General features: G+C 33.2%; 1 protein-coding gene across 2 annotated transcripts in view; it reads left to right on the top strand.

Moving 5' to 3' along the window:
• The window catches only part of LOC135125827 (5-hydroxytryptamine receptor 1), a 307,214-nt gene extending 292,421 nt beyond the window's left edge, over positions 1-14,793 (top strand). For both annotated transcript variants that reach the window (XM_064051534.1, XM_064051533.1), the window contains one exon: positions 9,543-14,793. In XM_064051534.1, the coding sequence (XP_063907604.1) occupies positions 9,543-10,160 (618 nt within the window). In that variant the 3' untranslated portion in view covers positions 10,161-14,793. The remainder of the gene's footprint in view (positions 1-9,542) is intronic.
• The last annotated feature ends 533 nt before the right edge of the window (positions 14,794-15,326 follow it).

Genomic DNA, 15,326 nt, shown 5'->3' with positions numbered 1-15,326 from the left:
TGTAAATTTTGAAGATGACGTCATTCCATTGGTGGTGGGAACGATCAGCGATCAGTCAAATTTTGATTAGCATTTTACCATCTACTGATATGATATTCCTAATATACCTACATACAAAATTTAACAACAATCAAACGGACAAAACGACAAACAGAAACGGGAGACCTACGTCTTCGTACTCTAGGTGTCATGAAACGCCGAAGAAATATTAAAGTAGGGAGTTGGTCCATGGAGTCGATTACAGTACTTGCTTAGTTTACGCTCGGAAAAGAAAAACAGAATGTCTTTTGTATATTTTCTATTTTTATAGGAGTAAATATAATCCTTATATCGCTTTACTACTACCAAAATTTCGCGTTACGAGGTGCAAGTTATTTCCAGTTTCTTTTGCTTTTTCGTTCCTTTCATTTTCATTCTTTTACAGTACTATTTTCTCCATTTTTTCTTCATTCTTCTATTGAATTCCATGTGCTCGAAAAATTTTGTTTGTCTTTTGTGTTGTAACTTGACAGATATTTCGAGAATTGAAAACAAACGTCAATCCAACTTTCTTTGCTATTTTTCATAATTTTTCTAAACATTTTTGACAAAAAGACAAGTTTTTACCAGAAAGTATTTTATAAAAGTTAAATTAGTTTGTCTAAAAAAATCACAAAAACTTAGGTGAACTTTTAAGTACCGAAATTACCATAAAAAACTGAAACGGTGTATACATAATAGCTGCAACTGGATAAAAACCAATAAAAATATAAAATTTAAAGAGCTTACTGTTTTTAAAAATGATAATAAGCTTACGAATTCAAGTATCTTTATAAATCATAATGTACCTCAAGAAGAATTAGAGGAAAACAAAACACACGAAAAGCACCTTAAATTGGAAACAGATCAAGAATTAAGTGTGCGTATTTTAGAGAGATATCCTCAACATCCACCACGAGACCTAGCGTCATAGAACTCTTTCTTCTCTATTTTATTTAAATATTCGTAACTGAGTTCAGAATTTTTCATTTTTCCGGTGTCGATTATTCAAAAGCCTTCCATATAAATCATTCATGAAGTTTTTTGCACTAAATTGCTGTTTTGTGAATTCATTTTTAAATAACAGGTAATATTTTGTATGTTTCAATTGCGGGCGTAGTTTTTACTTCAGCTATCTAAAAATGAACTAGTCTGGAACCTTCATGCATCATTGGACCCACAAGAACATTTTTTTGTAATGGTCAATATACAATCTATTTTTCAGTTTAATCTCTCTGAAACCGACGAACTTTGACTGTTGAATTTTGATGTAAAAGCCCTGTGTGATTATTCGCATCGTCAGAGCTTAATAATCAATTATGACCAGTCGCCCGCAATGTTTCAATGGCTCTCCCAAATTCCATAACAGTCTAAGATATACAACAACGGTTCAGTTAATGATAACTTGATAACATTATACGATTGCATATATCATAATCTATATTATGTGCTTTAAAAGTATTATATTCCTCGAGATTTTTATTAAGCTTTAAAATCCAAAAAATACGAATATTTAATATTTTCGGTCCTTTCATATGCCGTCAACGTTTATCACCCTTGCTTAGATTATTATTATCGTCATAAAAGTCGACTGAATTCAGGTTGTCGTTTTATATTTAATATTAAAAATATGATCACACCCTAGTCAAATCTAAAGCGTTATGAGAGATCAACGTTCCAAACACTTGCGTCCCAAATAAACCTGCTTCTGTTTCATAAATACATATCGCATTATTATTATTGCTCCTCTAATTTGAAAAACTACATTTTTGTATTTATTGCGTAATGCATTTATTTTAAGCAAAATTTACAAATTTCATTTTTTAAATTAATCTCTGAAAGAAATCTAATATAGAAGTGTTCATGTCCAAAAGAAATGACATGTGTGTTGTAATTAAATATTGAACACGATTTAACACAATTTTCCTTTCTGCTGTTAGAGTTTAACAAAATTTCTGCTTAGAGAAATTTATTTAATCATGGATTTTATAAGCTTTCCGAAGTACTTAATCATAACTAAAGGCAAATGAATTTTATCACCATTATCAAAGTTTTAAGGTTTTCGATATTCATGTTGTGAAATTTTGTAAATATTTATACCCTTAAAGGAAATTAATTTCCTTTGAATTATCACGTTCGTTTACACTGGACTATTCATCTAACTCTACAACCTGAAAATTGAAAAAATGCTGCCAACAATAGGACAAAAACTAGTGCAAACTTGGTCATTTGTAAATAGGGATTTATAAAACGTATCAACGATGCCCGTGTGTTTTATATTTAATTAAAACATTGTCATACTGACATTTGTTCGTCGATTTGTTAACGGTTAAAACAAGTAATTAAACAGAAAACCGGATTTATGTGCTTTTAGAGAGCTCGAATAATAAATGATTAATTAAGATTGCTTCAGAATCAACATAACAAGTGCTGAAACTCTTACCCAACGTTTGTTTCGCAACAAGCTATTGAACTACTGTAAGTATTCATAAGATCGCAGCACTCATTAACTGAGCCTCTATCAACCCATCTGTTTCTGTAACTTTTTTCTAAATCTTCTCTCACTATCCATGCGTTATATGCTGGGGCTCCGTCATGTTGAAACTAGATAGCTTATATCAAATTTGACATCTTCTAATAAAGGGGATAAAAATTAAAGATATTCCACCATTTAAAAAAACACAGCCCGCTAAATTTAAGTATTTTCTATGATACGACACCAAACGTTGACTGAACAAACATTTTGGGTTTGGCGAATCCGCTAATTCCAGTTTCAGGAGCAAGACAGTTTTGACTTATATGAAGATGGTTTTATATACAATAAATTCCTTCCTAATTTTTGTTAAATTTTATCGGTAAGATGTCTAGCATAGTCAGGATATATACGTATAAATATGCAGCCTTACAGTGTTCTTCCAGTGTTCTCTAAAAATTAATACAAACTGTAATAATAGTGATTTATTATTGAAAATAACAAATTGAGGACAAACATCACGGATCTGTTTTGCAAATTTCAATTTACCAAAGACAACGTTCAAATGTCGAGATAATACAGTTAGCTAAATGTATTAGTATACAGCCCTATTCAGCTGAATAGGTCTGTATATTTCCAAAATACACTAAATTAAAAAATAGAAATTACGTAGCCACTTTGATCTCGAATTTTACAAAAAAATTTTACTGATTCATATGGGTAATTCCATGCCAAATCGACGACTTTTGTACCCGACTCCTTTCGATTTTGGTGAAATTTTTATATTTTTTTCTACCCCACTAAAGACATTTCTGAAAATTTTTTCAAATTTTTTTACCCAACCAAAAATAAGTCAAACCGTAACTTGTTCAAAAATTGTGTTATCGTTATCGTTTAAATGTACTTTTTATAAAAAAATTAAAAAAAAATTGATGTGAGGTTCTATGAGATTTTTCAATTTTTTGAAAAAACCGTCAGTTTCTCGAAGTCCGACATTTTTGATTTGTATTTTTTTTCCAAAAAAAAAACCTAGATTTTTTTCTGGACATAAGCCCGTAAAAACGGAAGTTGGCCGAATTTGCCTTGTTTTTTTTTAATTAAAAAAGAAATTTTTTACTGGATTTGTAACTTTTTTATTTTATAAACTCTATTTATATAGTAAAATTATTTTAAATTTGTAACTCTACAATATTTCATACTGGATTTATTTAGGTTTTTACCAGAAGAGAACTACAATAAAGTTGAAAAGAACATAATCAATTTATCACTGGAACTCAGCAATTTCACAGTGTAATCCCAGACTGAGATGGGTGTTTTCATGTTCGTAATTTTTCAAATTCAGATCACTATAGAATATGTAAATTATTTAAGCGCCAATGAAAAACGAAATAAATTGTTTGTTCAATAAGCATTTAAAAAATCGATTTTTAATCTTATTAATCGCAAAATTTTGATCATAAATCATAAGATAAGGTTACAAATTAAGTATGAAATATTATAAAATTTAAAAGATTTAAAATAATTTTAGTGCATAAATAGAGTTTTCAATGAAACATAGAGAATACATAAAAGTAGCCAGTCGTCTAATGGACCCTGTTACAAAACTTCCTTAGCTTATGCCCAAGAAGTAAAAGTTTCTTGTTGGTAATTCACAGGATCATTTTAAAAACTGTAACAACTTACGTTCGTGCGAAAGATTGTGATGTTGTATCTTAAAATTTTTTATCTACATCATGTTTCTTTTTCGATTTTACTTCCTGAGCATAAGCTAATCATTTTCCACCATTTTTAACTGTTTCCGAAAATTGGTTGAAAACATTTTTTTGTAGATTTCGATATCCAAAAGCCATTTTCTGCTTCGTTTCTTCGGAAGTTCCTACCGTTTTTCCAAAATCGCTCATTGAAATACCTACAGTTATTTTTAAAGTTCCGTCAAAATCGCTCAGTATAATTTTTTTTTGACCTACCCGCTAAGAAAACGAGGTGGGTGGGCGGGGCTAGTATTTGATAACATAAGACTGATTTTGGCACTTGACATTTTTGCACCATTTTTAAACTATTTTCGAAAGGTAGTTGAAGACATTTTCTTGTAGTTTCGAATATCCAGAAGTCATTTTCAGTTTCGTTTACTACATAGGTTTTTTTATAAGTTTCCACACCCACTCGACAAAAGAAGAACATCATTTTTTCTTAATATACGAAGCATTTTTTCCGGACAAGAAACTGAAAATATGTTTAAATATCCTGTTGTTGAAAGAAAACTCTATATATTAAAAAAACAAAACAAAAATTAAGCCCCACCCACCCGCCCCCATCTCAATTGTGATGAATTTTTCATTCCTAATCAGACTGAAGGGCGGAGTTTAATTAATTGTAACATCAATATTTCTATTTTCTATAAAAAATTCTACCCTTTTAAAAACATATTTCATATGACAATCTCTTGTAGAGAAATGGGCTATTTGCAAACTAAACTCCGCCCTTCAGCTCATGATGAATAAAACATTCATCACAATTGAGAAGGGGTGGGTGGGCGGGGCTTATATTTTGTCCACTTTTTCTTAATATACAAAGTATTTTTTTTTTCAAACAAGAAACCGAAAACATGTTTAACTTTCCTGTTTTTAAAAGAAAACTAAGTATACATATATAAAAAAATCAAGTCTTGCAACCGACTCCCGACTTTTATGTTTTTTCGACATTTCATTACCCCTAGACTACGCAGAAATAGGTCTCCCGTTTCCGTCTGTCTGTCTGTCTGTCTGTCTGTCTGTGTGTCCGTGCTCTGTCTGCTCTCCTTGTTATTTGAATTACTTATACAAGGTGACTAAAAACAAAATAATAATTAATGAGGCAATTTATTGTATCGTTTAAATCAAGAACCACTCACTCCATTTTCTCGAAAATTTGGTAATACAGCACAGTTATTATTAGTATTATACTGCATCTATCCAAATTGATATACCTATGTACCCTTTCAAAACTGTTGATGATATCACAAAATTTTGTAATGGAAAAACTCACTTGAAACCAATATGCTGCACGTTTTTGCTTTTACTTTGATATTACATTTATATTGTTACGAAATAAACCCATACGCCGCCACGGTACGACGCTTATGGGTTTTCTAGTATGTAGTATGACTCATCTGCCGGACCACGCGGCGTTCACTAAAAGAAAGCCTGGAAGCGGATGTCGCGACGGCTCCAGAAAAGTATCGACGCGGCGCTCGAAAAGCATGGAAGCGGAAATCGCCAATACCCAATTCGAGAAAGACCTCGATCGCCGAGGTATGGGTTTAAATAGAGGCCACCTTCGGGAACGGTTATTATTCAGTCAAAAAGCCGAGTCCAACGAGTGAGCGAATTCATTCAAGTTGCGCCATAGTCAGTCGTGTAAATTCGAGTTGGTAAGAAATAAATTGTTGAGTTTAACTAACGCCGATTTTATATGCCCATCCAACGTAACAATATCTATTTTATTATAAGTGTTATCATAAAAAGTAAAATTTCCTAATCAACATCAAATCTTATGATAATAAGTTATGTTCTTATGTGTACTGTGTACTGTGCGTGTTTAAGTGGAAGTTATGATGTAATAGTCTTAATAGAAACGTGGTTACCCCGGTCATTGATAACAATGAAATCCTTGATAGTCGATATATGATTTTTAGAAACGATCGAAATAATACCAATAATACAAAATCAGATGGTGAAGGAGTATTGATAGCAGTGCATAAATCATTTCAAGGTTATCAAATATCTTTAAACTGTGAATCTGTTGAACAAATCTTTGTTAAGGTCTATAATAGCGTATGTTCATTTGTGATAGGTGCTGTATATTTGCCTCCTACCATAGATATTGACAAATATTCTAGTCATGTAGAAGTAGTTACAACAATTTGTGATAATATGCCTGATTGTCGGTGTATTATATTAGGTGACTACAACTTACCAAATATAAAATGGCAATCATTTGTTGATAATAATGACTTTATTCCATCTGCTTGTGCGGGAAAGCGAGAAGAGTGTATATGTGATGGCTTTGCATTATGTAATCTTCGCCAGTTCAGTAATATCAAGAACAATTGTGGTAATGTTTTGGACTTATGCTTTGCTAACTGTGATAATTTAGAATTGTCATTATGTGATAATCCAATTGTACCTGTAGATTTTAGTCATCTGCCTTTTGTTGTTAATTGTGATTTGGACTCTTCTAGTGTTAATTCCAATAATGGTAATATGATATGCTATTATGATTTTAAAGCCGCTTCTTATAATGATATCTGTATTTATATTTCCAATATTAATTGGGAAACTATTTTATGTGATTGTGATATTGATAGAGCTGTAGATATATTTTACCAACATATTTATCAAGCATGTGAATATTTTGTGCCTATGAAATGTAAGATAAGTTCAAGTTATCCTAAATGGTTTACACCTAACATCTTAAATCTAATCAATGCCAAAAAACGAGCTCATAAAGAGTATAAGCGTACAAGTAGTATCTTTGAATATAACAAATTTTCTAGCTTAAGAAGGGCATGTAAATACAGTATTGAAAAAGCTTATAGTGATTATATTAAAAAAACTGAATCTAATTTAATCACCAATCCGAGTACTTTCTGGAAATTCATTCGTAATAAATTATCTGATAATGATATGCCTCTGCCCATGAAATATGGTGAAAAATACATCTCCAGTTATGAAGACGTATGCGAAGTCTTCAATCAATATTTTTTATCTTTGTATTCTGACATTACTATATCAAACAATTACAATGTAGTATATGATTGTAATGTTAATGTGAACGATATGTACATTGAATTAAGTGATGTTCGTGATGCTTTGGCTAGATTAGATCCCAACAAAGGGGCAGGAGCTGATAATGTACCTCCAAGGCTTTACAGAGAATGTAGATCTTCATTGGCTCTTCCTATGCAAATTATTTTTAATTTATCCTTGCGATCAGGTGTGTTTTCTCAAATATGGAAAACAGCTCACGTTGTACCGGTTCATAAATCTGGCAGCAAATCAAATGTGGAAAATTATAGACCGATCTCCATCTTATCTGTCCCCACTAAAATCTTTAAATCGATTGTTTCTGCGTATATATCTTCGATTTTTAGTAATATTATAACTACCAATCAGCGCGGCTTTTTTCGTAAACGTTCAACGTTAACTAACCTTCTGCCCTTTACTAATAAAATAATCATGGCTATGTCTAAGGGCCTCGAAGTACACGCCGCCTATACAGATTTCAGCAAAGCCTTTGACAAGGTCCATCATGGTATACTAATTGGGAAATTATCCGCATATGGAATTAAAGGTTCTTTGTTAAGATGGTTTAGGAGTTACTTAACAGGTCGAGTACAACAAGTCAAATTAAATCATTGCCTTTCAGATAGTCGGCGTGTACCGTCAGGAGTTCCTCAGGGCTCGATATTAGGCCCTTTGCTGTTTTCGATATATGTCAATGATATTGGTAACCATTTGTTCTGTGATTTTAGCTTATTCGCGGATGATTTGAAAATATATGCAATCATCAAAAACTCCAATGATACTACACGTCTACAAAGGGATCTAGTCACACTATCTGACTGGTGCGATAATAATATCATGGTTTTAAACCATGACAAATGTCATGTAATAAATTTCAGTAGAAAACAATCACCGTCGACTCCTGCTTATTTACTTAATGGGAAATTTCTTAAAGTGTCATATTTGATTAAGGACCTGGGTATATTTTTGGATAGCAAGCTTTCTTTTATATCCCATCATGAGCACATAGTAGCTAGAGCAAACAGAATGCTAGGATGCATTAAAAGGTACTGCAAATATTTCAATAACTTACGTACTCTGGTAATTTTGTATACTACATATGTACGCTCCATTCTAGAGTATGGATGCGTAGTGTAGGCTCCCTATTACAAAACATATGTTGATAGACTTGAATTAGTTCAAATTAAATTTGTCAAGTATATATCTCGTCGTCTTCCTCTCAATATCTGTAAATCTCCTGACATGTCAATGACTTATTTAGGGTTAAGTAAATTAAATGATCGCAGAACTTATTTAAAAATCTGTTTTATGTGTAAAATTTTAAACAATATTTGTGACTGTCCTGAAATTTTAGATCTTATTAAATTTAATGTGCCTCAGTACGTTATTAGGAAATCTCCGTTGTTCTATATTGATACATGTAGTCAGTTTTATGCGCTATTCTCTCCTTTAAATGGAATTCTTGCAAGTTGTAATACTGTTTGCTACAATGTTGATTTCTTCTGTAATAAGTTTTCCTCTTTTAAACTTTCCGTTCGTTCTATAGTGTTAGATTAACAAATATTATGTAAAGGTAAAAAAACCGTTAATAAACTTTATTATTATTATTATTATTATTATTATTAAACGATATTAGACCAAGCTGTGAATTTATAACGCAAGTTTAAAAATTCTAGTGGAACAAGATGTGATATCTTTGTTAACTGCTAATAAATGTGAATTATAATCAAAATGCTTATATTAGAACATTATCGTGAAATCTGTGAAGAATATTATTTGAACTGGTTGACTGGTCCTTTGTCGCGCTGCAAATTATTTGAGAAACAAAAATAAATTCTCCAAGACAAATAGCAATTAACGTTAAGACAGACTTAAATATGAAACTGTGCTTACCCACTTCTGAGGTAACATCTAGAGAATTTCTTTTTCCTCAAAAACTTTGTTTTAATTCATAAATAACAAATGAATTGTCAGAAATAATGTAAGTGTTCATTGTGATTATTTTTGTTATTGCCTCAAAGACCATTGTTTATTTTACTTTCAAGCTTGATGTTGTTACTTCTCACCATCCCCTAACCGGTATCCATTCCAATCGTTTATTGATATTATTTTATTGACTCTTCTTGTTTATTTTTTTTAGTTGCTGAAGCGCGTTTATTTAAAAAGTAATTCCTTACGAGATTGTGTCTATTGTATTTTTATTGTGCAGACACCATAATTCAGGTACATATTACACCCAGTAACACTAACAATATTTTTTGTTACAGTGCAGTCTGGACAAAAGCAGCCTCGGTCGCTGTTTCAAGTCCCGTCACAGCAACGAATCCCAATGCCCCATGCTGAGCAACAAGCCCCCGATTAAACAAGCGAACAAAGAAAAACAACAAAAATCCAGCCTTTTGGCATCGATCAAAACATCACCAAACACAAACGCCACTAATCAAAAGAAACTCCGCTTCCACCTGGCCAAAGAACGAAAAGCCAGCACGACTCTGGGCATCATCATGAGCGCGTTCACAGTATGCTGGCTACCGTTCTTCGTTCTGGCGATCGCCAGGCCATTCCTAGAAAACAGCCATGCCCTTAAAACCCTCGGCAGCATATTCCTGTGGTTAGGCTACGCAAACAGCCTACTCAACCCCATCATCTACGCCACCCTGAATAGAGACTTCCGGAAACCGTTCCAGGCCATTTTGTATTTCCGCTGCGGGAGTTTGAACCACATGATGAGAGAAGAGTTCTATCACAGCCAGTACGGAGATCCTGACCATCACGTGAGCACCAGATGCCACGTGGACTACGAGGAAGGTGTCGAGTACATTGAAGCCGAAGGCGATGAGGTGAAAACACCAGAGATCAACGCAGCGCACGAGTCGTTTCTATGATCGACGATCACGAGAGGGGTTGATGAAGAATCACTGAGTGACGAAACACGGTGAACGATTTGGGATTTGAAGAGTCTTCCAAAGACGCTACGGCCTAATCGTCATCGTACACAGTAAAAAGTGTTTGGTTAACTTTAAAAAATAACGACAAAGAAAAGGTAGTTTGCACAGTAAAGTTGCTAAAGCAACATCGTGTACCCCGCAACGACTAGAGATTTGTGGATTTTGAAGGCGAATTTGTAAATACGTGAAAAACATAATAATATAAAAATTTAACGTTGCTCCAACGACTTTGGACAAAATTTGAATGAAAAATTTGAGTGATACGCTCTCATTGTTAAAATAATATATTACATATTTAACAAACAAGAGAATGAAATTTGTTTTTGTACATTACAACTAGTGGTTCCGTTAATTTATGCAAAGCATTTTTTACTGTGTCATAATGCTAGGGGGAGTTTCCTCCCCCTACACTTCCGGAAATAATAAACAAAGCCCCTCATCAACCGTGACAAGATCTCCTGCAACATTAAAACGATTTACACTTCGGTTCCGCAAGATTTACATTGTTGCGTCCATTCCACCCTTATTGTTATTGATTAGGCCTTTTTCTCCCTCTTCTCCCCAGGGCTTGAAATCTCGACCGTTACCTGTTTTTTGCAGCCCCTCTATAACTCACAATTGAAACATGACGGCGGCGCGGGTAAAAAATTGCCCGGATTGATCCGGATTCCGGACAAAAATCCGCGACATGTATAAGCTCTACTTTATTTTTGTTGGTGTGTATAACCCCCTTTCGAAAACATCAGGCGTGCTATGTTCGTGCATACGAAACGAGCTTTTGTTTTCTTTGGATTAGAAAAATCTGACTCGGAGGGTGAATGTGTACTTTGGGGGTTGTTAGGAGGAAAACAACAAACGGTCGGTTATCACTTTGAGAAATGGGAGAGAGAAGAAAGGTGGTGAGTTGGAAGTCAGTTGAGTTGACTGAGTGTAATGAAACATTTTTCAAAAAATCCACGGGTTAATTCATATTGCGGTGCGGTAAAAAAGTTGATTTAAAGAGTGGTGTGTTGTTCCTGTGCTGTGATCATGTATAGAGCACATAACATCAAAATATAACGCAAAAAGTTTTAATTTAGCACGAATTGACCACATAAGGTGGAGTACACATTTAGGTATAATATAATTAGTGCAAAAATTCATAAATATCAAAGAAAATGGGCCTGTATTTGACAATAAAATCTTTTTGCTCAACATGTTGAAACTTTTTTGCCGCATCAAAATATATTTAACGGTAAGCGAGGTAATAAAATGCTCTATAGTGGCACCAGGTGTAGGCAAACGACAACAATAAATCAAAGAATGGAGTTCGAAATCTTTGTTATTTTGGTTAATTTTTACTTAGTTTATGGACTAAGCGTTTTGTAATATTTGTTAATCCCTGTTTTGGTTGTTATTTTTTAATTAAATTCGCTTCATCAAAAATCACCAGTAAATTAAAAACAACATATAGGAATTTTGAGTTCGTTGGAAAATATTATTACTAGATAAAAACGTAACCTTTCATTATAGTAAAACAAACTGTTTTCTGAAAGGAAAAATGTAGATTATAAATATAAATGAAATTTTATTATCATTATATTGCACACAATTAAATCATAATGTTTTACAACCCGTAGTTAGTATGTTTCTTTTGTTCATGTATCTATTACTACTTATTCTTTTTTTTATATATCTTAATATTTTCTTTCTTGGTTTTATAAAAGCAGAGAATTTTTAGTACTCGATTTCTGGTTATAGCGAAGTGTTATTTCAGTTTCTGTGTGAACGGTCTTGATTTTATTTTTTTTAATATTTTGAGTTATTTTTCTTGTTTTCATTTTTTACTTGATATTTACTATTGTATGGAGCAGAGTTCTGAAAGTACGTTCTGCTTACTTGAAAAATGATTAGCTTTGTGTTTTATATTTCAGTCAAGCATAAGTCGACGAAATTGAAACTCCCTTTTGTTCCTTTTCCAGTTCTCCACGTTTATCTATTTTTATAAACATTTTTTAGTTTTTTTTCGTCTCCACTAGAAGTAATAATTCTAAAACATTCTTTGTCCTTTTTATTTTTTTATTTTTATTGTAGCAAGTACAAAAAATATTAATTCTGCTTTACATTTCAACAACAAACTGAGTGATGGTCAAGAGAGAATTCACAATAGAGTTCTGTGAGTTTATTTTGCAGTGGTCCGCATTTCATCAATCAACAATGCAAATTCCTAAATCCGTAATAAGACCGGCCCTCGTAAACCTAGAAATTATCGAAATTGCACCCGCTTAAATCGTAAAACTCCGATGCATTGCATCGACTGAAAAAGTTTTATTAAATTCAGCAACGGAGAAAGCTCTTTCACGACTCTTTTGTGTCCGTAAATGGTCTATTATGAGTCCCTTTGTGCAACTATTTTAAACCTCTTACTTTGCTCTGACACCGAACGGCAGAAAAATTTGTAATCCATTCCGCTCAACATTCTCCTTAATATTTAAAATTTTAATCTCGGAGCCGCGAATATATCATTTTCCGTTTGTGTTCCGTCCTTTGCAACTAAATCCAAAATGAAAAATCAATTTCTAATGCTTCACGAAAAAACTGATATCGCAGTCCAGAAATTGGATTTTTTTACTATCCCACGCTACGATTTGCTTTTCAGAGGAGTTTGTTCCAAATATTGGCTCTCAAGCCATCCTCTTCTATTTTATTGAATTCCATATGAGAAAACATCATGGAAATGATAAGCCCGTTACGTTTCCGCCATAAATTTTCTCCATTTTGCCGGCGGCGATAACAAAAAAGACCTCGAGGGACTTGTATAAATTTAATACACTCAAAGAACAACTTTCCGTACGATGTGATAATCAAATGCTTATCTGAATCACGCCAATAATAAATAACTCTGACACAACAGACGACATAATTTTTTCAACATTAAATTAATATCCTCCCGACTGCGCCAATTATTATTAAATCCATAAAACGTTATATAACAGAACATGATTTATTTTTGATAAGCTTAACGTGACTATGATTAATATAAACCGGCAATTTGAAAGTTCGGCCTTCGGGGTCATAAATCCACGAAAAATTCGCATTATGACGACGTCAACCCAAATTGAAATCGAACAATGATGAGAAACAGACAGATCGATCGCTTTTCGTGAAGATGAATACAGGACCTGCGGACCGCACGTGGTCATAGTGGCACCGACTACGTCATTAATCATTGCTGCCAACAATTCATTGCGGCCACGAGGAAGGGGTCAAGAAACGACAGATCCGATTTTACTAAAGGTGCCATCGGAAGGGACGCCTCTTGATAAAAAAAAAAGATCAATTTCACATTGTTACCGTGACTTAAAATTTCACAGGATGTAATATCGTATGTCGCTTTATTAATTGTGTTTGATGATACTATGATGAAGGGATTATGGATATAATCAAAAGGCAATTACACCTGTAAACGGACGCAAGTCGTAAACCTAAACAGACGATTTTCGCTATAGATTGTCCCCTATTCCAACCGTTCGAGTTTCCATTATAAGTGTTTTTGCTGTATAATCAAAATTGAAATTCGCCACGATAATTGTGTTATCAGTCGTTTCGTCCCACGCCTGGTACTAGACCACTTTGCGTCGAACAACCCGCACTTTCCGTTTCCAAAACAAATTATTTTTATTGTTTCGTTTCCTTTTCGGTGTGTTTCTTTTATTGTTTTGTCGACGTGTGTCACGTTCAAAACGGACACGAGAACAAATAAATCCACTTTGTGGACTATTTTACCTGCACAATGAGAAATTTACACCTGCCCACATTCGCCAACGCAATTGAGCGATTCTTAAAGATCAAAGATGGAACCCAACTCTGCGGAATCCTTTACCGAATAACCGCAAACACGCATACGTTTCTGTGAACTGTAGTGAGGGTATATTTAGACACATTGTGTGTCTCAGACCAAGGGGATACATTCTGCGCTGAGGCTAGTCATGTACATAATTAAAATGTATTTAAAAGTAGGTATTAAAATTTGTGGTTAAATAACTGTAAGAGACAATCGACTATGATAAGGTTAAAATATACTATGAAGCTTTATCTGTTCCTCTTCTAGTCAATTTTTATGCTTTTTTATACTATACTTAATTGCGTTTTAAACGTAAGGACTTCAAGGCTGTCGATATAGGTTAAGGTAGATTCTATTTTAAGGTTTTTATGCAACGAGTGTACTTTCGATTTTGTCGCGATAGTCAATGTGGGATTGCAGTCCATCTGCAATCCCACATCTAAACGACGAAAAAAGTAATAAATGTATAGCAATAATATAAAGTATTAAAGAAAATAGAGCACACTTTATTTGGTACACTCGTCGGGCGTCTCAAATTCGATCCTAAATTATTTTTGTATATATTCCTTCGAATTTGGCACGCCGACCCCGTTATTTATTGCGACCCAATTTACCATATGTAAGGCGTGAAGGAAATGAATGTTAAACAGGGTAGGAGTTTCTTTTCTATTTTACATGTGACGATTCAGATCCTTACCACTGGAATATCTCTAGGACTGTAAAAAATCAAACATTTATAAAATAAAGATGAATCAAACTAAAATGCTTTTTTCTAATTTGAACAATCCTACAGTCATAATTTTCTCCTGTTTTGCTTGTCCTACTTATATAATCTTTGAAACGCATATAACAGTTCACGATTGTTTCAAATCAGCTAAAAATATTTAAAAAAGGAACGTCCTATGACAGGACCTAACAAAAAAATATCTTGGCCTACTGCGTGTTTAAAACAATCGTGAACGTGAAAGTTTCATTTTAAATTAGAACTGATCAGATACTTTACTAAAATTTCTCATTCGTTTATGTATCAAAAGAGACAAATTTTATACGTGGTGCAACATTTAATTTGAAATTTACGATGTTTTATTCAATTAATTAAAATAAATGCCATAGAGTGAAGCGTGACAGATGTTTCATATTGAACTTATATTAATCCCATTCTAGTATAATTACTGGTTATTGTACATTTATTACCCACATAGGAGAGATTAATTAATGACAGCAAAATGAGGAAAATGTACGCTCATACGTGTCTCATTATAACAATATTATTGTTTCAT

The sequence above is a fragment of the Zophobas morio genome, unplaced genomic scaffold (assembly GCF_036711695.1).
Source record: "Zophobas morio isolate AGI-343-1 ecotype UQ-CSIRO unplaced genomic scaffold, CSIRO_AGI_Zmor_V1 ptg000009l, whole genome shotgun sequence".
NCBI classification, from domain to species: Eukaryota; Metazoa; Arthropoda; class Insecta; order Coleoptera; family Tenebrionidae; genus Zophobas; species Zophobas morio.
The sequence above is the reverse complement of the archived record's forward strand: the minus strand, read 5'-3'. Positions and strand labels throughout refer to the sequence as shown.